This window comes from Lithobates pipiens, unplaced genomic scaffold (genome assembly GCF_037356315.1).
Source record: "Lithobates pipiens isolate NorthernLeopardFrog02 unplaced genomic scaffold, aLitPip1_a1.2 Scaffold_25, whole genome shotgun sequence".
NCBI classification, from domain to species: Eukaryota; Metazoa; Chordata; class Amphibia; order Anura; family Ranidae; genus Lithobates; species Lithobates pipiens.
In genome coordinates, this window is record NW_027507787.1 from 38567851 (window position 1) to 38589904 (window position 22054).

The 22054-nt window shown below is 42.6% G+C and overlaps 1 protein-coding gene across 1 annotated transcript in view; it reads right to left on the reverse strand.

Moving 5' to 3' along the window:
- Window positions 1-284: 284 nt before the first annotated feature.
- The window catches only part of LOC143930209 (hexokinase HKDC1-like), an 82878-nt gene continuing 61108 nt past the window's right edge, over window positions 285-22054 (reverse strand). The window contains exons 12-18 of the mRNA XM_077454277.1: window positions 12636-12755; window positions 8189-8284; window positions 7964-8063; window positions 7115-7298; window positions 4528-4683; window positions 2472-2705; window positions 285-1056 (exon numbers count right to left, since the gene is read on the reverse strand). Of these exons, the coding sequence (XP_077310403.1) occupies window positions 885-1056; window positions 2472-2705; window positions 4528-4683; window positions 7115-7298; window positions 7964-8063; window positions 8189-8284; window positions 12636-12755 (1062 nt within the window). The 3' untranslated portion in view covers window positions 285-884. The remainder of the gene's footprint in view (window positions 1057-2471; window positions 2706-4527; window positions 4684-7114; window positions 7299-7963; window positions 8064-8188; window positions 8285-12635; window positions 12756-22054) is intronic.

Consider the following 22054-nt stretch of genomic DNA (forward strand, 5'->3'; position numbering starts at 1 on the left):
CTGTGTTAATGGACATTGCAAGGGAAAACAGTGTGTCCTGCCTTGGGGCTGCTGAACAATGCGCTGGCAGTGGCTGCTGTGCTTCAACTGGGCTGGGCTTCAGTGCTCTATTATAGGGATGGCCCTGCAAACACCACTGGTTCTGGGGGGATGAGACTTAAATCTGGGGGTGTGCAGTATACAGCAGCACCACCGTAGAGTTGGCACTGAATAAAATACATTAAAATAACATGAAATATACCATAAGACAGTAAACTACAGTAAATAAATGAAATGGATAAAAGTACTGTTTAATCTCATGTTTTATTTTCTTTACTGTAAGTAAACTATATGTACAGAAAGTTACATGACCATAACAAAAATATACTATTGGTATCTTCCCAAACAATTCCATATGCAAAAGGCAGTTTTGCCACCTTACATATACAATACTTGATTGGAAAGCAACCAAGGCCCCATTCACACCTGCACATTACAGCAATGAGCGACGTGCTTGTGGTGCCATTAATTCTTACAGGCATCCCAATTCTTACTAATTGTACTTACTGCCACCCCAATTCTTACTGGCACCCCAAACACAGTTTGGGTTGCAAATTTATAGCAAAGCTATATAGTTAAAATTTGAACTACTTGTTAGACAGTTCCAGCAACCAATGACTGGAGAGAATGGAAAAAAGTGTGTGTGGGGGAGGGGGGTTGCGACAGGGTGTTGAGCAACTTCTATATCTCGTTGGTCCACACTTTTCTCCAATAGTTGTAGAGCCACAGAAATTTGAAGGCAATTCTTGGGGATGGACCTAAAAGCCAACAGGTTCCCCAGACTGCTGTCACGTGTTCTGGCTTACAATAAATAGGAGGGGCATTTTTTGGTTTTCGGTTATGTTTTAAATGTTTAGGCCGATAGGATTCTTATTCTCTTCTCCTTGACTGTGAAAACGTTTGGCCACCGCAGTAATCAGCGCTGCTCCCTTCCCACTCCCATCTTCAGATAGCAAGACAGTCACATCACATTCCGATGCCAGTTTCTTCACGGTTTCCTGCAAAATCCTAGAAAAACTAAGAACAGACAAACATTTGTCAATACCTACAGTATATAGACATATTCAACGCCTGTTTCTTAAATGATTTCGATGGCTTCTTAATTATTAGACATGTGCAATTCGTATACTTCTGAATTAGTTTTTTAACAAATTTACGAATTTTTCAATTTCCCAAATTCAAAATACGGAAATTTAAAATTTTGGAAATTCGGAATTTCCAAAATTTGAAAATAAGAATAAAAACCTGAAAATTCTAAAGAATGAAAATCTGAAAATCTCAAATAATAAATAATAATAACCATTAAATTATAGGTATTGTAATTTCCTTTCAAATTTGGCTGTTTGTGAACGTAACGAGTACGAATTTATCCGAAGTTATGAATTATCCGGAATAATGACTTCCGTATCTAAACGAATGGAACGTAATGATCTAATAATAATAAATAACAATAATAATATAACTTTTTTATTATTGTTATTTATTATTATGTTCCATTCCATTTGTTTAGATGCAGTATTTGTTATTTCAGATAATTCGTAACTTCAGATAAATTTGTATTTGTTACATTCACAAACAGCCAAATTTGAAAAGAAATTCCAATACCTATAATTTAATAGTTAGTTATTATTAGTTAGTTATTATTTCGAACTTTACTGATTTTCTTTCTTTTTTTTATATTTTCAAATTTGGGGATTTTTGAATTTCCGAAAATCCTGAAATTCAGAAATTCGACATTCAGAAAATATGAAAAATTGAAATTTGAAGATTCATAAATCCGAAATTGGGAAATTCAAATTTTTTCAAATTTCTGAAAAAAGCAAAAGAACGAATTAAATGAAAGCGAACAAATTTTTTGTCAGTGCACATGTCTATTAATTATCTGCTAGGCTGCAGTGAGATTACTGATGTACAAAAAACTTTGGAAATGTCAGCTTGCAGTGGTGGCAGTATGATGTGTCTTGCTGTCAAGTCATGATATATTTAAAATCATCAATGACCAATACAACAATGAAACAGTCAGATTATCATTCTAAGAAGATTTGGTAGTATTTTGGAGCCTTTGATGGCTAACTATGCTGCATCATCTGTGGGAAGTAGAAGTAAAAATAATATACAAGGAAGTCGTATAAAAATTCTAAATTAGTCTTTTAAGGTATATCCATATATTTTATATTGTAATGGGTGCTACTTCATGATTCATGTTATTTACTCTCTGATTAAAAGGTAAATATACTGGAAATTCTCTAAAGTGCCATAAGCCCCAACTGTGGCATAAAGTAGGCTGTAATATGTTATAAAGTACAGAACACAGAAAAATGTAAAATTTCATACATACCAATAATACTTGCAACGCCTAACTTATACATTTTTTTAAGAATATTTGCTTGCTGTTCTCTACATATGCAATTGATTAAATAATATTAACTTACTGTGGATGTAATTTGTATAAGGTCCCATCAACACCAACAGTAATTTTGAGATGGTCTAGGCCCCGGTTTTCTCTTATTTTATTTACAACAGCCGCCAACCCAGCTCCACATAACTTTGCTGCTCTTGTTGATACAGCTCCACAAACTTCCTTTACAATGATACTGTCATCACATGTACTGTCCAAACCCAGCTGCTGCAGAATCTTTCTGACTTGAAGGAGGGCTAGACGATCACTGGGTAAAAAAAATACACATATAGGGTTTTGGTGAACTATACATACAAGGAGATGTAAACAGTATAGTCAAAGTATACAACCGAACAAAGCACAGACATGCCACCACAAACCTAGAACTTAAGCCCAATAGCTTCACTTGCCCACTATTACATTTTGTAGCAGCATGTAAAGGCTTGTGAAGAAGAGCAAAAAAGGAAACTTGACTTATTTTCCTGATGCTTAATATGTGCTCTGAAGTGGTCAGGGTACAAAAATAGGATTTTTTGTACTCACCGTAAAACCCTTTTCTCTGTAATTCACCGACCGCAACCTGGTCGTCTGTCCACACATTTACCAAGTTCTACAAGGTAGACGTCAGTGCATCGGCTGATGCCTGTTTTGGCCGCAAAGTTTTGCAGGCGGCCGTATACTTGCAATTGAATATGTGATATATATTATTTATTCCTGGTTTTCGATAAAAACGCAGTACCGTTATGTTAATGCGCTGTTGCATTACATTCTGCAGTTTTTGGTGCGGTTGTGGGTAGTCACTCCTATTGAGGGTACCCTGGTTTTGTGGTGGATTTCGCCACACACTGTTGTTTTTTGTGGGTAAGTTCCCACTTGCCATGGTGGATGACGTTTCTATGCTGTTTTCCCACCCCTTGTTTGGCACTGCTTGGGGACGTCCCAATGGCTAAGAGAGGAGCTGTGTCGGTCGGTGAATATAAGAGAAAATAGGATTTTTTGTACTCACCGTAAAGTCCTTTTCTCTGTAATTCACAGACCCCCGCCCCTCCTTTTTTTCTTTATACTGCTTGTTGACGTACTGATGACTGCATGGCAGGCTGGAGGGTTGTTGCCCAAGGGACCACCCCCTGGGTGGAACTAAAGAGTTCTGAGTATTACATAACAAATAATGCCTAGTATTCTCCTAGTGGTGGGTATAACAACCCAATGGCTAAGAGAGGAGATGTGTCGGTCGGTGAATATAAGAGAAAACAGTGTACAGCAAAAAGGCTTAATAGATGAGTTGTTTAATTTTTTTTTTTTCACTCAGGCCACACATCCTCAGTAAATCATAACCTACCTCACTCAATACTCATGTCTTAAAAAGTAATACTGGAAGTAAACATTCTGTGACTGAGAATAAATGTAACTTCTACAGTATGTACATTTATACTGTTTTATATCAACGAATCACTTAAAAATCTGATTCCACATCCAACTATTCAATACATATAAAATTTTACATGGAGTACCGCAGTTCAGAGCACACAAAAATAATGTTAAAAGCCACAGTATAAATGCATATTCAGTTTTCAACTGTTATTGTCCACCCTTATGTTGCTTTGTTCACCTGCTACACAGTCCTTACATATCTTTCTGTGCTGTGATGCATCTTCCTGCAACGTCAAGGACAAAAACTGAAGGAGATTTACCATTTTTCAGTTTTAGGGAAACCTCCTAATGGAGATGTATCAATTTTCCACGGGACTGGAAAACAAAGTCACTAGCGATGAAAATACTGGGCCAACTTTAAAAAAAAACACTGTCCATTGCTTTATATAAGGGGAGCCCAGAGAGAAGAAGATGACAAAAAGATAAAATTGGAACAAGAGGCCAGATTGGAAGACGTAAGATGGAACAAGAGGAGGGAGGATGGAAAATGGAACAGATGGAAAGATATAATGGAACAAGAGGCCAGGAGTTCTAATACTTCCCCACTCCATTTCAAACCAGAAAAAAATATGTTTTGTCTGAATGTACATGTTATACTGTATGTTTAATCAATTAAGCATTTGAACATTAGTAAAAAGATACTTAATAATGATAATAACCTTTCGATCTGAGACAAAAATTTGGTTTCAAATATGCCTTTTGTCTTCAGCCTTTCAGATATCTGACCACGAAATAAGAGACCTTTTTTAGTTAGGTCAATTAAAATTTGTCTCACAATTTCTCCAAGGTACATGCCACTGGTCATCTTTTCATATCTGCAGCGGAAACATATATATTAAATTAAATGTATGTATGGCAAATATAACAGTTGTATAAGAGAATAAATCTGACTACAGGTACTCTTCAATTAACGACCAGGTTCCGTTCCATAGACCAGATCATTAAACAAATTGGTTGTTAAACGAGGAGCCACAAGTAATTAATATTTTAAGCATTCTTAACGACTGTACTGTATTGTGAAAAAAAGGTCTAAACACAAAACTCCAGCTCAATAACTTTGTTTCAATTTGCATACAAATGAAGATTCAGTACTGTACTGTACAATACAATGATGTATAGCATGTCGTTCTGGTGGGGAGAGCTGGTCGTAAGTCTGAGAGGTCATTAAACAGGTAAGTCGTTAAACGAGGTGTGAGCTGTTACAACCTCCATCTCCTGTTATTCTAGGTGGACAATAGTGAGTAATAGCACCTCTGTATTTGTGTTTTGTTTCTGAAATGCTACAGTGGTGTGAAAAAGTGTTTGCCCCCTTCATAATTTCCTGTTCCTTTGCATGTTTGTCACACTTAAGTGTTTCGGAACATCAAACCAATTTAAACAATAGTCAAGGACAACACAAGTAAACACAAAATGCAATTTGTAAATGAAGGTGTTTATTATTAAAGGTGAAAAAAAATCCAAACCATCATGGCCCTGTGTGAAAAAGTGATTGCCCCCTAAACCTAATAACTGGTTGGGCCACCCTTAGCAGCAACAACTGCAACCAAGCGTTTGCGATAACGTGCAATGAGGCTTTTACAGCGTCCTGGAGGAATTTTGGCCCACTCATCTTTGCAGAATTGTCCTAATTCAGTTACATTAGAGGGTTTTCGAGCATGAACGGCCTTTTTAAGGTCATACCACAACATCTCAATAGGATTCAGGTCAGGACTTTGGCTAGGCCACTCCAAAGTCTTTATTTTGTTTTTCTTCAGCCATTCGGTGGTGGACTTGTTGGTGTGTTTAGGATCATTGTCCTGCTGCAGAACCCAAGTTCGTTTCAGCTTGAGTACACGAACAGATGGTCGGACATTCTCCTTCAGGATCTCTTGGTAGACAGCAGAATTCATAGTTCCTTTTATCACGACAAGTCTTCCAGGTCCTGAAGCAGCAAAACAGCCCCAGACCATCACACTACCACCACCATATTTTACTGTTGGTATAATGTTCTTTTTATGAAATGCAGTGTTCCTTCTACGCCAGATATACTTGGACACACACCTTCCAAAGAGTTCCACTTTTGTCTCATCGGTCCACAGAATGTTGTCCCAAAAGTCTTGGGAATCATCAAGATGTGTTGTGGAGAAATTGAGACGAGCTTTGATGTTCTTTTTGCTCAGCAGTGGTTTTCTCCTTGGAACTCTGCCATGCAGGCCATTTTTGCCCAGTCTTTTCCTGATGGTGGAGGCATGAATGCTGACCTTAACTGAGGCAAGTGAGGCCTGCAGTTCCTTGGACGTTGTTGTGGGGTCTTTTGTGACCTCTTGGATGAGTCGTCGCTGCGCTCTTGGGGTCATTTTGGGCGGACGGCCACTCCTGGGAAGGTTCACCACTGTTCCATGTCTTCGCCATTTGTGGATAATGGCTCTCACTGTGGTTCGCTGGATTCCCAAAGCTTTGGAAATGGCTTTATAACCCTTTCCAGACTGATAGATCTCAATTACTTTCTTTCTCAATTGTTCCTGAATTTCTTTGGGTCTCGGCATGATGTGTAGCTTTTAAGGATCTTCTGGTGGACCTTACTGTGTCAAGCAGCTCCTATTTAAGTGATGCCTTGATTGTGAACAGGTGTGGCAATAATCAGGCCTGGGTGTGGCTAGAGAAATTGAACTCAGGTGTGGACAACCACAGTTATAGTATGTTTTAACAAGGGGGGCAATCACTTTTTCTAACAGGGCCATGATGGTTTGGATTTTTTTTCACCTTTAATAATAAACACCTTCATTTACAAATTGCATTTTGTGTTTACTTGTGTTGTCCTTGACTATTGTTTAAATTGGTTTGATGTTCCGAAACACTTAAGTGTGACAAACATGCAAAGGAACAGGAAATGAGGAAGGGGGCAAACACTTTTTCACACCACTGTATATGAAGCATTTTTCAGGGATCTGAAATAAAACCTTTGAATTTACAGTTGTATTTATTGCTTTTCACATGCATCCCATCAAAATAGCAGCTACATCTCATACAGGACATAAAAAGGACAGTTTTTTAAATAAATAATTAATGCATTGAATGTACCCTTTTGCTTCCCTCTAATGAGATAACATCCACTTGAACACAAGTATTTTTTTAATTACTTTTCTAAACTGGTTCCTCACTTTGATCAAACATCTACATTAGATTGGGCTTGCCTATTCATGACTGCTAATGTCCATAACAGTATACCAATGCAATATTACAAAGAGAACAACACATTCATGTTACCTTTGTTTTCCTGGATTCAGTGACTTCTCGTCCACATGTCTATCATACTGGGTTTGGATGTCAGCCAGGCAACCATTGTCTCCAAAACCTCCCCATTCTGTGTTTATACACATTCTCCCTTCATCTCCTTCCAAAAACTCAATGTTCTTCATCTCTTCCATGTAACACAAATTGCTACCAGTACCTGAAGAAGACACATTACTTGTAGGTTAAACAGTACAACACAACATATTCCAGTAAATTACCAATGTACAGTAATTGGACAGCTCAACTCTTTCGGTATTGTTAGAGTGAAATGAGATGATGGCCAAATGTTGAGCTGTCACTGACATTTAAGATCAACAGATATCCAATTTAATATCTAACTGTCTGGGTGGAAGATGCAATAATTGGTGGGCTCTCAAACTATTACTACCAATGTCTCCAGGACTATATGTGCAGGCAACACCTGACCAGACCTCCTATATGCCCGATTTGACCAACACACCATGTTTGCAGATCGGACCACAGGAAGGAGGCAGAAGTCTTAGTCTAGGCTGCATGTGTATGGACAACCTTACCATGTCCCTAGAAGGTTTGGATCTCTGATATAGCTTTCACATAGTATTCAGCTCCTAAATTCCCTGTTTGTGTGGTATGCATTTTCACTGAGGTATGTCTAATAGAAAAAAAAACAACTATAAACATTACTTCTGATATGGACCACCAGCTTTCTTAAGTACATTTTAATGGTCAATTAAAGAAAATTTTTTTTTTTTAGCCATTTGTCCTGTACGATTAATAACCATTTCCAGATAGATAACAGCACATTCTTAATTGTAGGAACTTATTGATGATCAGTGTAATTACCTGCAATGAGTCCAATCTCACAATTTGGGTCTTCATACCCACAGGTCATCATTGTTCCAACTGTGTCATTGACAATGGCCACAATGTCCAAGTCAAACTCCTTCAAAACAGAAAGGAACATGGGAGTGTGCTGCATGCTCCTTGTGCATTGTAAAATTACTGTCCAGTGATAAGCTTTCATCTTTATTTGTTATCAAATATGTTTACAAAACTGAGATCACTTACATTTCTCCTCTTGATGGCTTCTCGCAACATATCTACTACGTCTTGCCCTTCACAATCTGTGGCCTTGAAACCCTTTGTCCATCCCACCAATGTTCCCTAAAGCAGATATAAATGGACTATTAGAATGGAACGATATTTTTAAAACAAGTTAGTAGATTATTAGATAAGGAGGAGCTGGGCAGTCATAATTAGCAGGTATTTTGTATGAACTTGTGTCAGTTATGAGTTGTGCTTCTTTATCCAGCTTGGTTAATTTATTGCCAAATGAAAAAACTGCAACACTCAGTGGAGCAGCAGACAGTTTAGCCTTACCCTTGAGGGTGGCACTAAGTGCTTATGACTGTTGGCAGCACTAGCTATTTCACACAGACTTTACAACCTGGCAGGGGTCATCTAAAAAATGTTCCAGCACTTTTGAAGTTGGGTAGGGGGTTACCTCACCCTTAATGAAATGTTTACCTGTCCATGACCAGTACTTCACCTATAGATAAGTATTAAAAAAATAAATAATTTGCAATATTTTTAATCTATATATGCCAACTTAATAGTAACATTAGTAACATAATATCTCCAAACCATTTACTGTTCATGATTACACAAGATAACCTTAAATGATACAGGTTTCCCTTTCACAGGGTACCTATTCTCAAAAGATCACTCTAAATGATAAAGGCTTCCCTTTCACAAGACACCTGTTCTTTAAAGAATTTACCATGTGCACATGCTGTAACTCAACTCATAAAAGATTAAATTCAGCTTGGCTGTCCGAACACCCGTACGTGTCAGAGGTTAAATCTCAAATGCAAGGGATACTGCTTAACGAGAAGTTAACAGCAAGACTTCAGGGCTACATGCAAACTTTTTATTAAGTGTGGAAACTGTGGATCTCCCACTACCTATTATGAAATGTTGATTGCCGTTCACTGGAATTGTGATGGTTTCTACCCTCATACCTCATGGCGATTGTGGTCTGTGAATTCTCTCTGACCAACTCCCCTTCCTCTCCTCCTACCACTGAGCTATTTTCTATATTTCCCGTCTCCCTTCTTCCTTCCCTTCGCTCACTCTTCTGAACTATCTACTCCCCATCTTTTTCCTTCGTAATAATATTTGCAATGGTTGTTTCCGATAATTGAATATTACCACAAATAATTTATTATTTTTAATCTACAGTTTTTGTTTTCATGTTGGTTGCACGCATATACAATTTCAGTACTACTCCTAATAAAATAAAAAGCTTGAACAAGGAAAAGATATTAAATTCATTAAGCAATGGTTTGTTTTATTTGTCACAATGATTATTTTTATCAATGTAATTGCAGCCAGGTGCTGGGCTACAGCAATATGGAGAAGGAGACATTTCCTTATTCTTCTCCCCCTCAACTGACATTGATGTTATGCAGCACCATTCTCCTCTGGCCAGCAGGGGGAGAGCAAAAGCCAAGCAAGCCTATAAAATTCTAAGCGGAGCGCTGAAAATGCTGCAAGTTTTAATTTGAGACAGCAGCCATACAATGGCTACACTATAATGATTACACTAAAGACCCAACATGCACTGTGTAGTAGGAGTTGTGGAGAGAGGATTTTTATGAAACTGCTGGGGAAAGTTCTTCCTCTTAGCACCAAGGGAGTGCACCTCTGTCTGGATATTTGTCTGTCAGCTGGAGACCATATTAGCAGAGATCTGAGCCTTAGACCGGGAGTAAGGATACCTGGGGACAGCACAGCACTGCATACATCACAGCACCTGCACCACTGCAGCAGGGAGACTGGAGCATCCACTCAACAGAGAAAAATAGCATATACTAGATCAACTGCTTAATCAGACTTTAGAAGCTGGTGCACAGGCAGGGAAGTTCCATCCCCCAATATGGTATATTCACAATCAAGAAGCTGGCAGCTCAGTGAACTCTTTGTTGCAGAGTCTTTACTGGCTACATACCATCACCCTCTGCCGATTGCCAGAGGGTTTAGGGGAGAGACTGAGGGGCCCTCCTTCTATAGCAAGAGGTCACTGTAGCATTCCGGGGACTGGTTAGAGGGCTATTTGCGTATTGTTGATACTGCTAGCAGGGACAGAGCCACTGAGAGCAGGACACCAAGTGGACACAATCCTTACCAAACAAATACTGCACTCCATACTCTGTTTCAAACCTACACTGCACCTATACCAACCTTAAACCGTATTAAACCGAAACTTTACGGCATCTGAATCACATCTACCTTCCACCTGTGCTGATACTTTACCATACCTATATTGTACCTATACCGCTTGCAAGTTAACTGGAAATGTCTTTAAGTGCACCAACGATAGCCTTCAGAAGAACGTCTCAAAAGACTGCCCCTCCCTTGATAATTATTCTGCAAGTCCCTTTGGCTACCATCTTGCCTTTTTTTTTTTTTTGGACAGTGCATACCCAGTTGGTCTAGGTCTAGGACTAGCATCACCAACATAAATGGGCTCTAGCAGTATAGTTCCAGCACTCGGTAGATTAAGCGTTACTATTACTCACTGCTACACTTGTGGTGGCCTTTCTACTGTTTATGCTGATCTGGTTGGCAAATGTTATTTTATGTCTATACCATATTGTTATTCACTTTGTATGCTAAATTGTGTTATTATCCATTGTTAATCTATTTTATGTTTGCCTAGTTAGTTAACTACCTGGTTTGGTGCCTGTTTTCTCTGATGTAGAACTGCTATTGGGTACTAAAGTATTTCAGGGATATTGTATGTTTGTAGGCAACCTGGTGTGTCAGAGGTTTGTAGATTTGTAAAATTCTGGGAGGAAGAATATAAAAAAAATGCAGTCTCACATATTTATAGTATATTTAAACCCAATAACAAAAAATAAATACATTGAGACTTGCCAGGCAGGCCTTAGATGTGGTGACTATGAAAGCTTTTTTCACTTTATTTTCACCTGGTGAATCTGCTAGTAACAAACTTGCTAGCCTAGGGTGACAATACTCACTCACTGTACAGAACAACAGAAACAGGAGAAGACTACAGAACCCCACTTCTTTGCTCTTTTCCATAACATGGGGAGGCGTGGTTCTGAAAGTTAAAGTGTAAGTTCAGGCAAAACCGAACTAACTCTAAGCCTGCTCTCTGCCACATTCTAAAGCTAATCTATCTAATCCTGTAAAGCAAAAATCGCAATACTTACCTATTCTGCAGCCGATCCAGTTTTCAGCGTCAAAAACTGTGTGCAAGAGGACTGACAACGGCTGTGAAATGGCTGGGATGTGACATCCCCCATAGACTTACTATGGGGCTTCCGTTGTTGGTTGCCTCTCCTGCACACGCCTACACACTGAAGCCGCCGCTGACAGCTGATGCTGGGACCAGCAGATTGGCTCCAAAATAGGCAAGTATAGGGATTTTTGCTTTACAGGGTTAGATAGATTAGGTTTAAAATGTTGCAGAGATCTAGCGAGGTCAACAGTTTTTTTTTTTTTTTGCACTTTTCAAACCAGAGCTTTTTTTCAGCGGGAATGCGGGGGTACATAGTTCCACCACCTCCTGGACTGAATGTAATGGCAAGGGGTGCTGGGGTGTGCAGGGTATTGATGCTCACTGCTGGGGGATCTATTCTAGCTGGAGGGGATCTATTTTTGCAGCGAGGTCTATTGTTGCTGGTGGGGGACCTATTGTTGCTAGGGGTGGGTCTTATGTTGCTGGGTGGTCAGTTGTTACTGAAGGAGATCTACTGTTGGGGGAGGGGTCTATTGTTGATGGCTGCCAGAAAGTCTATTAATGCTGGCTGTGCAGAGATCTGTTAATGCTGCCGGGAGTCTATTGTTGCGGGGGGGGGGGATTTTGTTGTGGGTCATACATCATTGTTAGATGGATCTATTGTTGCTGGCTGAAGGGGGTCTATTTTACTGGAACCAAGGGACAGTGCTCAAAGGTGGGTAGGGGTCCGGGGAAAAGGGGTGACTCGGAAAAGGGGAATTCCTGCACCTATTGTCTAAGAAAAAAAGCCCCGTTTCCAACATATATAAAAAATGTAACACACTAAAGGGAATCAAAGGAAAGTTAATTGTGAAGTGTTTACATACTCTTTAATGTCATGTTTATTCTTTATATATGCAGAAAACACAGTCAACATACTTCCTTAGATATGCCATTGCTACAATAAGGAAAGTTTGGATTTTTATTCTAATATGCTCATTAGGGAGATTATTCCCCATTTCATGTCACAGGTGGCACCAGTCTCTAGGACAGAAGGTTACGAGAAACCTCTGCACAGGAGCAAAGACCCTACTTAAAAAAAAAATGTTTTTGATTTCATTGTTTTTTTCCTGTTGATAAAATTTACCCTTGCTTTCAATTCCGGGTAGCATCAGACACCAGGAGTCGCAAGAAAAATCTTGTGCACTAGTAGCCCTTCCCCACTCTAAAATCTAAAAATGAAAAAATATTGTTTTTACAGTGACTCACCTTGTCAATCCGATCTTGTTTACATGGAAAGGAAAATGTAAATCCCAATGGCAATGGAGCACCTTTAATTCCCATATAATCTAAGAATTCTGCAATGCATTCCACAATATGATCAAATAGCTAGAAACAAAAAAAATAAAAATGGAATATTACTAAATATATGAAAGCAATTGTTATTAACATCCTGCCACCAAAGCATCCAGCTACTTATTACTAGTTGTTACAAGCTTAAAATTGATTCATCAAGGTAGACAATGGGGCTCAAAACAGGCTCTTCACTTTGCAAGGGCATTTTCCTCCTAGCTTAGTATAGCACTGCCCCCTTTGGGGGTTGCTTATAATTGCATGTTCATGCGCCACCTTGACCCTGTGAACTTTCCAGCCCTCCCGACACTCTAGGTTCAGACATGTTGTGTATACCTTTAAATAACACACTGACACAGATTGATTAGCTCTCTCTGGTTTTACCTATTCAAGAGAAGAGTATTGTAACAGGGTATAAATCAGCTAAGTCCTGATAAACAGCCAAGACTCAGTTGAAAAGGTGCCCTAAGGCAATTAAAGAATTTTTTGTCATACCTGTAAAATCCTTTTCTTTGAGTACATCATGGGACACAAAGTTAGGCTAATATTCATTACCTACTGGGTTATACGCCATTCTCTAGGTGAATGGACACTGGTAGACAAAGTCTTAGACAGGAAGTGATCTCCTATATAACCGTTCCCGTACAGGAAGTACATCAGTTTTGTAGTAAGCACTGAACCCTCGAAAAAGAGGGGAAGGATCTTGGTGTCCCATTATGTACTCAAAGAAAAGGATTTTACTGGCAAGTAAGATGAATAAAATCCTATTTTCTTTTTCATACATCATGGGACACAGAGTTAGGCTAATATTCATTACCTACTGGGATGTCCCAGAGCAATAGCCTTGAGGGGAGGGAGACACCCTGCCAAACAATAGCCAACAGACCTTATACGGCAACCCGCAGTACACTGCGGCCGAAAGCCGAATCCTCGGCTGTTTGAACATTCACTTGATAAAATGTTGTGAACGTATGCACTGAAGACCAGGTAGCAGCCTTACAAATCTGAGCCACAGATACCTGATGGCGAAAAGCCCAGGAGTTTCCTACATCCCTGGTAGAATGAACTCTCACCCTAAAGGGAGGAGCTTTATGTTTCAGACCATAGGCCTAAATAACCAATTGACAGACCCAATTGACAATAGAAGCTTTGGAAGCTGCCTGCCCCTTCTTGGGTCCTTTTGTTAAATCAAAAAAAGGTGTCTGATCCTTGTATCTCTGCAGATCTAGACAAATAAACCTTGACTGGTCGGACAACATCCAAGGAATGCAGTCGTCTCTCTTCAGCCGGACAAGGCTGAGAGAAAAAAGGCGGCAAAATAATGTCCTGGTTCAAATAAAAGGCTGCCACCACTTTTGGCAAAAAGGATGGAACAGGTCATAATACGATCCTGTCTTGGTGAACGATCAAGTATGGTTCCCTGCATGAAAGGGCCAACTCCAAAACCCTTCTAGCTGAGGTGATGGCCATCAGGAAGGCTAGCCTGCATGACAGCATCTAATGGAATTTCCTTGATGGTCTCAAATGTTTATTTCTGTAACACAGACAGATCCGGTTCAAGTCCCAAGGACATATAGATGACCTAATGGGGGGAAACAAACGAGTTGATCCCTGCATAAAAGGTTTGGACCAGCGAATGGGAGGCTAAAAAGCCTTTGGAAGAATACTGACAGGGCCGAAATCCGACCTCTGATTGGACTCAAAACCAATCTTATTTCCGCAGCTGACTGTAGAAAAGAGAGAATACTCCCAATTGCATATTTCTGAGGATGCCATTTTCTGGCTTCACACCAAGCAATACAAGTCTTCCAGACCTTATGATAGATCTTCCAAGTGACAGCTTTTCTAGCACTCACTAGGGTAGACACCACTGGTCCCGAGATGCCATGGTTCTTCAACACCCTGGCTTCAATAGCCATGCCATCAAATTTAGAGACTGTAAATTGGGGTGGAATATAGGCCCTTTAGACAGTAGATCAGGGCGGCGTGGAAGCGTCCAAGGCCCGTCTATTGCCAATCTCACAATCTCTGGGAACCAGAGCCTTCTGGGCCACCAGAATGACTGGAACCCCCTCTCTCCAAATCCTGCGCAACAAATGTGGAAGGAGAGGGACCCGGGGGGAAAGCATAAACCAGGGAGTACTGGGCTCCATGGAACTACCAGAGCATCTGCTCCGATTGCCAGAGGATCCCTTGTTTGGGACACAAACTGCTGTAGCTTGTTGTTGAACCTGGATGCCAATTGGTCGACCTCTGGCCATCCCCAACGCTGGCAAATTTCCTGGAACCCCCCTGCGTGTAGGGACCATTCCCCCAGGCAAATCTGCTGCTGGCTGAGATAATCTGCCTTCCAGTTCTCTACTCCCGGGATATGGACTGCTGATAGAATCGGCACATGTCCGTCTGCCCAGGCTAGTATGTGGTTCACATCCTTCAGAGCCGATCAACTCCTGGTAACACCTTGGTGGTTTATATAGGCCACTGCAGTGGCATTGTCGGAACTGAACACCGATAGGGCAGTCCTGAAGCTCCACCGTCCAGGACCGTAGGGCCAGACATACTGCCCGTAACTCCAAGATGTTGATGGGCAGGTTCTGTTCTGTCCCTGACCATCTCCCCTGAGCTGTGAGCCCATCTAGGGTCACTCCCCAGTCTGAGAGACTGGCATCTGTGGTCAGTACTCTCCAAGTTACTGGGAGGAAGGATCTTCCCTTTCGCAGGTTCTGAGGTTCTAAACCACCAGTTTAGGCTTAAACGAGCCTAAGGAGATAAGAACATTGGATAATCCAGGGCTTGTCTTATCCTGTTCCAAGCCAACAAAATGTCTTGCTGTATAGACCTGGAATGGAACTGGGCATAGGGCACTTCCTCGAAGGAGGACACCATCCTTCCTAGAAGACTCATACAGAGCCAAATGGAGGGTTGTCTGGTGCCCCTTATCTGAGGCACCTGATCCTTCAGGGCACAGATCCTTATGGGTGGCAAAAATACCCTTGCTTGGACCGCATGTAGGATCAGATGGAAATACTTCAGACTTTTAGCTGGACTCAAGGCTGACTTTTTGGTATTTATGATCCAGCCTAAGCTTTCCAAATACTGCACTGTGAAGGTTATGCCCTGTTCTAGAGCCTGCATTGAGTGATGTCTGAGCAGGAGGTCGACCAGATACCTGAGCACCAAGATCCCTTGGGACCTTAAAGGACCCAATACTGGTGCTAGGACCTTTGTGAACACCCGGGGAGCTGTGGCAAGCCCAAAGGGTAGAGCCACAAACTGAAAATAACGTTCCTCTACTGAAAATCGCAGGAACCTCTGATGAGGCTGAAAGATAGCTATGTGTAAATACACGTCCTTTATATCGATGGAGGCTAGAAAGTCTCCCATCAGGAGCGGAGCTACAACTGAGTGGACAGACTCCATCTGAGTGGACTGGATTAATAGATACTGGTTCAGGGATCTTAGATCCAAAATGGGCCTTGTGTCCCCATTTGGTTTTTGAACCATAAACAGGTTCGAATAAAACTCTGCGCCCCTTTCGGATACAGGAACCTGTACAATCCCTCCTTTTTTGAAAATTTATGTTTATTGAAGATTTTTCAACATACATATAACATACAAACGTACACAAAGGTCCCCAAAACAAAACCCCAAACCTCCACCCCCCACCCAACAAACTCCTCCTTGTGCAGCCCTCCGCTCAACTTCTTAGCTCATTTTATGAACACCAACCGTATCTCCCATACAACAAAAATGACTCATACCGTTACTGATGATTTAAATACCCGAGATGGGGATGTAGACCAACCTAAATATAGCAGCACCCGCCCTGCCCCTCCCCCACCTCTCAAGGGGTGCACCTCCCGCCTAACAATTAATTCACAGTATCTGCAGCATCAAGCCAGCACCTCCACACCCTCTCAAACTTAGTAGGACACCCTCTACTGAGATAGGTGGCTTTGTATAACGGCAAAGCTTTATTAATTAAACCCTTCCAGTAAGAAACCGTAGGAGGTGCAGGTTTCTTCCAACATAACAGGATAGCTTTACGTGCATAAAATAACGCCAGAGAAATCAGAGTCCTCTGCGCCTTTCGGGGTGCCAACTCCTCCACCAGCCCGAGCAAACACGTCGCGACCGTGACTGGAATCGGCACCGAAAGTACAGACTGTATGACCTGCGTTACACCCTTCCAGAACTCAACAATCTGCGGACACAGCCAAAACACATGATCAAAGTCAGCTCGGTCAGCTGTGCAACGCCAGCATCCCTCCGCACCCGTACCATAAATTCTGGCCAGTCTAGCCGGGGTGTAATATATTCTATGCAGTATTTTGAACTGAATAAGTCTGTCTCTAGCCGAGACTATGGTCTGAAACGGGTAGCCCCACATGTCATCCCAATCCTCCCCGTCAAAGTCTGGTACTAAGGCACTCCAAATGTCTCTACATTTTTGGATAGGCTTTTTTGGTCTGTCAGGGAACAACAGTCTGTACACTACGGAAAGAGGCTTTTTCAGGTCCTCCGTCCGCAGCATCTTCTCCAGAGGCGACACTCCCATCTCCACAGCCCCAGGACCGAACTGAGAGAGAAAAGCGTGCCGCAACTGCAGGTATCGAAAGAAATACCAATTTGGAAGATCATATTGAACCTTAAGCTGATCAAACGTTAAAAGTTTCCCCCTTCCTACCACATGCTTCAATTGTTTAACACCTACTTTGGCCCATATAACCGGATCTGGGATTTCTCCAAAATGCGGCAATTTAGGATTAAACCACAGAGGAGTGTCAGGAGACCAACTCCCCTCTGGTTGTTTCAGCAAGGCCTGCACTTTGTCCCAGGCCCGTATTGTTGCTCTCATCGAGGCCGTCAGCTCCGATGAAGCCCTCGGACCTCTATACACCAAATAAGACAGGCTTCGTGTGAGCCCAAAAGAGCCGCCTCCAGTACATTTGCCGTATCCCCGTCCTCCCGCGTTAGCCAGCGTCCGGCAACCACCATTTGCCCAGCTAGATAATATTTAAAAAGATCCGGCAGTGCCAAACCACCTTGACCCCATGGCTCCTGCAAAACCCTAAGGCTTATTCTGGGGTGCGTAGCGGCCCATAAAAAGGAGCCAAAAAGACTGTTGACCCGCCGAAAAAACGAGCAGGGAACCCAAATAGGAGAATTACGCAGAAAGTAGAGAAATACTGGCAGAACCTTCATTTTAAGCAAGTTAACCCTACCAATGAGGGACAGTGGCAGATGTTTCCAAGCTTCCAACTGAACCTTAGCCCTGGTCAACAAGGGGGAGAGATTCAGAGACATATAATCGCCCACTCTCGGTGAAACTCTCACTCCCAAGTACTTAAATTCCTGCACCCAGGCAATGGAAACTCTAGTGGTTGCCAGCTCTCGCGCCCCCTCGTCGATAGCCATCAAGTTGGACTTCTCCCAATTGACCCGGAGTCCAGAGAACTCAGCAAATTTGTCGAGCACCCCGAACACTGCCTCCAAGGAGGGCCCCGCGTCCTTCAAGAAGAGGAGCATGTCGTCCGCATAGAGCGCTATGCACTCCCTAATACCCCCCACCTCCAGAGCACCTACCCCAGGTGATTGCCTCAAGGCTATAGCCAGTGGTTCTATAGCCAATGCAAACAAGAATGGGGATAGTGGACACCCCTGACGCGTGCCCCTATTGATGCTAAACTGGGGCGAGACTGAATTAGCTATTTTAATTCAATCTTAATTTTATTCAGGAGAAAGGTTGAGAAAGAGAAATTAAACAGTACAAACAATAACAAGATACACCAACAATATGTATCGTATGTGTCTTAACAAAAACATGTCCATGGTGCAGATAAAAGGATTGAAAGCATGCATAGCAAGCCTAACAGGAAACCTTCAATGATAACAATCCTTGTTTGGGGGGAAGAGGGGGCAAAGAGAAGGAAAAAACATGTATATATAGAAATATACATACATACAAACATATAGACTAAACTGGATAAAGCATATAAGCTAAAGAACCCCTCGCCTTCCGCTCAGCCAGGGGGAGCAAGGCTGACCCCCGTGCAGAGCAACAGACGAAATTATATAGCAATCTAAAGAAAACCATTACGTGGGGTTCTTACATTGATGCAGAAACAACAAATAAGCCGAAGCCATGGTACATTAGCTAGATGGATTTCTAGGGATGTATGGAAATATACAGGAAAGAAAAAAGAAAGATCAAGGGCATATAAGAGAGGGCATAGAGATAGGGGACAAAGATCACTCCATCATGGTCCCAAGGCGACGCCATCTAGGCCATGTTCAGCCCAGGAGACAAACTCAGAGGAGTATCGGAACATGGACCATGATGTCCAGGTGAGAGTAAACTGTTCATTTTTACCACATTCCTCTGCCAGCAGACGTTCCAGGTCCCTTATGCGGTCCACCTCCATCGCCCAGTCCCCCAGGGAAGGCATGTCCGCCGATCTCCAATGACGGGGAATCACTACCCTGGCCGCCGCCAGGAAGTGTCGTAGAATATCTCTTTTGATGGATTTGAACGTACCAGGGAGTATAGATAAGAGAGCCACCTCAGGTGAGGGGTGTAGAGAGGTCGCCATCAGCTTGCAGTAAAGTTTGAATATCTGTTGCCAATACCTTTGAAGCGGAGGGCATTCCCACCATATATGGAGCATGGTTCCCCGGGCGCTGAGACACCGCCAGCAGGTATCCGGTACGTTCGGGTTGAAGTGGTGTACAGTTGATGGGCATCTGTACCATCTCGTAACCAGTTTAAATCCCTTTTCCTGGGTCTTAGTGGCGAGGGATATTTTGTGCGTCAGGGTAAAACTTTTTTGCCAGTCAATAGGAGAGATAGGGTGTTGTAGTTCTGTCTCCCAGGCCACCGTAAACGGAGGGAGGTCAGGGAAAGAGATATTAAGCAAGAGGGAGTAAAGTTGAGATACCACATGTGTTGGAGGTTCTGCCTGCAAGATCAGTTCCTCAAACCCTGTCGGTTCAGCAAGGATATCTGGAATGGATGGGAAAGTCCGGATGTAGGAGATAGTCTGTTGTCTCTGCATCCACTGCATGGGATGTCGGGAGGTTAGACTGGTAGGGGTATCTGTCCTTAAAGTGGGATCCGCCCGAAGGACTTGGGCAAGTCTCCTATGGTCTTCTTTTTGCCATGGTCCGAAGTTCGACACCCCCATAGCTGGAGGAAAAGCTGGGGTCCCAAAGAAGGGAGTCATAGGTCCCATGTATTTTGATAAGCCCCTTTTGGTCAGCATACGGTCCCAAATCTGGATTGTGTGACGAGTAAGGTCATTGAGGGGGCCCGACCCCCCCCGGACCGTGGGCAAGGTCCATGGGAGGGCGGAGAGATCTATTGGGTTCATATGCCTTTCCAACTGAACCCAAAGCTTGGTGGAAGAGTGGTGGAACCAATCTAGTATGCGCGTGAGCACTGCTGCTTTATGGTACAGGGAGGCGTCCGGGGCTCCGGCCCCCCCCCGAACCCTTGGACGAGATAATGTTTCATACCGTATTCTGGGGCGAGCAGCATTCCAAATAAATTTGGAGAACAGTTGGCGTAATTTCCTAAAGTACGAGGTAGGTATGTGGATAGGAACGGTTTGAAACAAATACAGGAAACGAGGAAGAACGTCCATTTTCAAAGCGTGTACTCTACCTAGCCATGAGAGCCGTTTGGACGTATATGTAGCTAGATCTGCCTGGGCCCTAAGGAGTAGGGGGGCAAAATTCTGAGCAAAGAGCTGGGACGGGTCCGCCGGTATTTGAATTCCGAGATACCTAATGGAAGAAGAATCAGTTTTAAAAGAGAAAGTAGTCGAGATTCTTCGTATGGCCGACTTAGGCAGGGATATGTTAAGGATTTCTGATTTACTATAATTAACTTTGAAGTTGCTAACCACTCCGAATTTTTGGAATTCCTGCAGTACTGAGGGTAAGGATGTGCGTGGGTGAGTCACATACAGGAGCAGATCATCTGCAAATAGGGCGAGTTTATTATGAGTGGGCCCGACTGTTATGCCTTGGATAGAAGGATTGTTGCGTAGAGCAATAGCCAAGTGTTCCATAGTGAGGACATAGAGGAGGGGGGACAAAGGGCACCCCTGCCGTGTCCCGTTGGAGATAGAAAAGGCTGGAGATAATGAACCATTCAGTCTAATCCTAGCATACGGAGAGGAATATAGGGACATTATTCTCGCTACCATATTAGTTCCCAACCCTATTTGTTGCAGGGATAATCGGAGGAACTGCCAGTCTACCCGGTCGAATGCCTTCTCCGCATCAACTGTTAAGAGGCATAGTGGAATATTATGGGACCGGGCATAATTAGTCAGAAGGAGGGTCTTTAGAGTATTATCCCTAGCCTCCCGGCCACTCACAAAGCCAACCTGGTCTAAGTGTATTATCTTGGGCAGCAAAGGTTGCAATCTATTGGCAAGGATTTTGGCAAAGACTTTCAAATCGACACCAATCAAAGATATTGGCCGATAGTTTGCACAGAGAGTGGCGTCTTTGTCTGGTTTTGGGATGAGGCAGATGTGGGCCTCAAGCGTTTGTGGAGGGAACTTAGATCCCTCTGTCAAGGAGTTGAACATCCTGGTTAGAAAGGGTGTGAGGAGGGTGGCGAAAAGTTTGTAAAACTTAGGAGTGAAGCCGTCGGGGCCTGGGCTCTTTCCACTCGGCGTTCCCGCTATGGCTTTGGCAACTTCGTCCTCAGAGATAGGGGTTTCCAGGTCTGCAATGGTGTCACTATCTAATGTAGGGAGCGCGGTTTCCGAGACATATGATAGTTTGTCCGCCAACTCGTTAGAAGGGGAACCTACTTGTCGAGACTGAGGGATATTGTACAGAGATTGATAGAAGTCCCTGAATTCCTCAGCCATCTTAGAGGGTGAGGAGACCAATTCCCCCCGCGCCCCCCGAATATGGGGCACAAAAGCGGAAGAAGTTTTGGGATGCAGGGATCGAGCCAATGACCTACCACATTTATCCTGAAACTTGTATTGGTGGAAAGCAAGCTTAGCAGAATATGTACGTGCGGAGGTCTCATACAGTTCTCTGAGGTGAGATCGTGCCCTAGAAACGTCCGCCAGCGTGGTCACTGTCGGGGATCATTTATGTTCAGTCTCTAGGTTCCTAAGAGTTTGGATTGCAGCCGTGATAGCGGCCGAACGTTCCTTCTTTAGGCGTGTACCTAGTTGGATGAAGGTTTCACGTAGGACTGCTTTTAATGCCTCCCATTGAAAGGGCAGCGACGTCGTATCAGAGGCGTGGTCAGCGAAAAAGTTAGATATGTATCGTATTCGTAACCCTCACCACACACTCCGAGT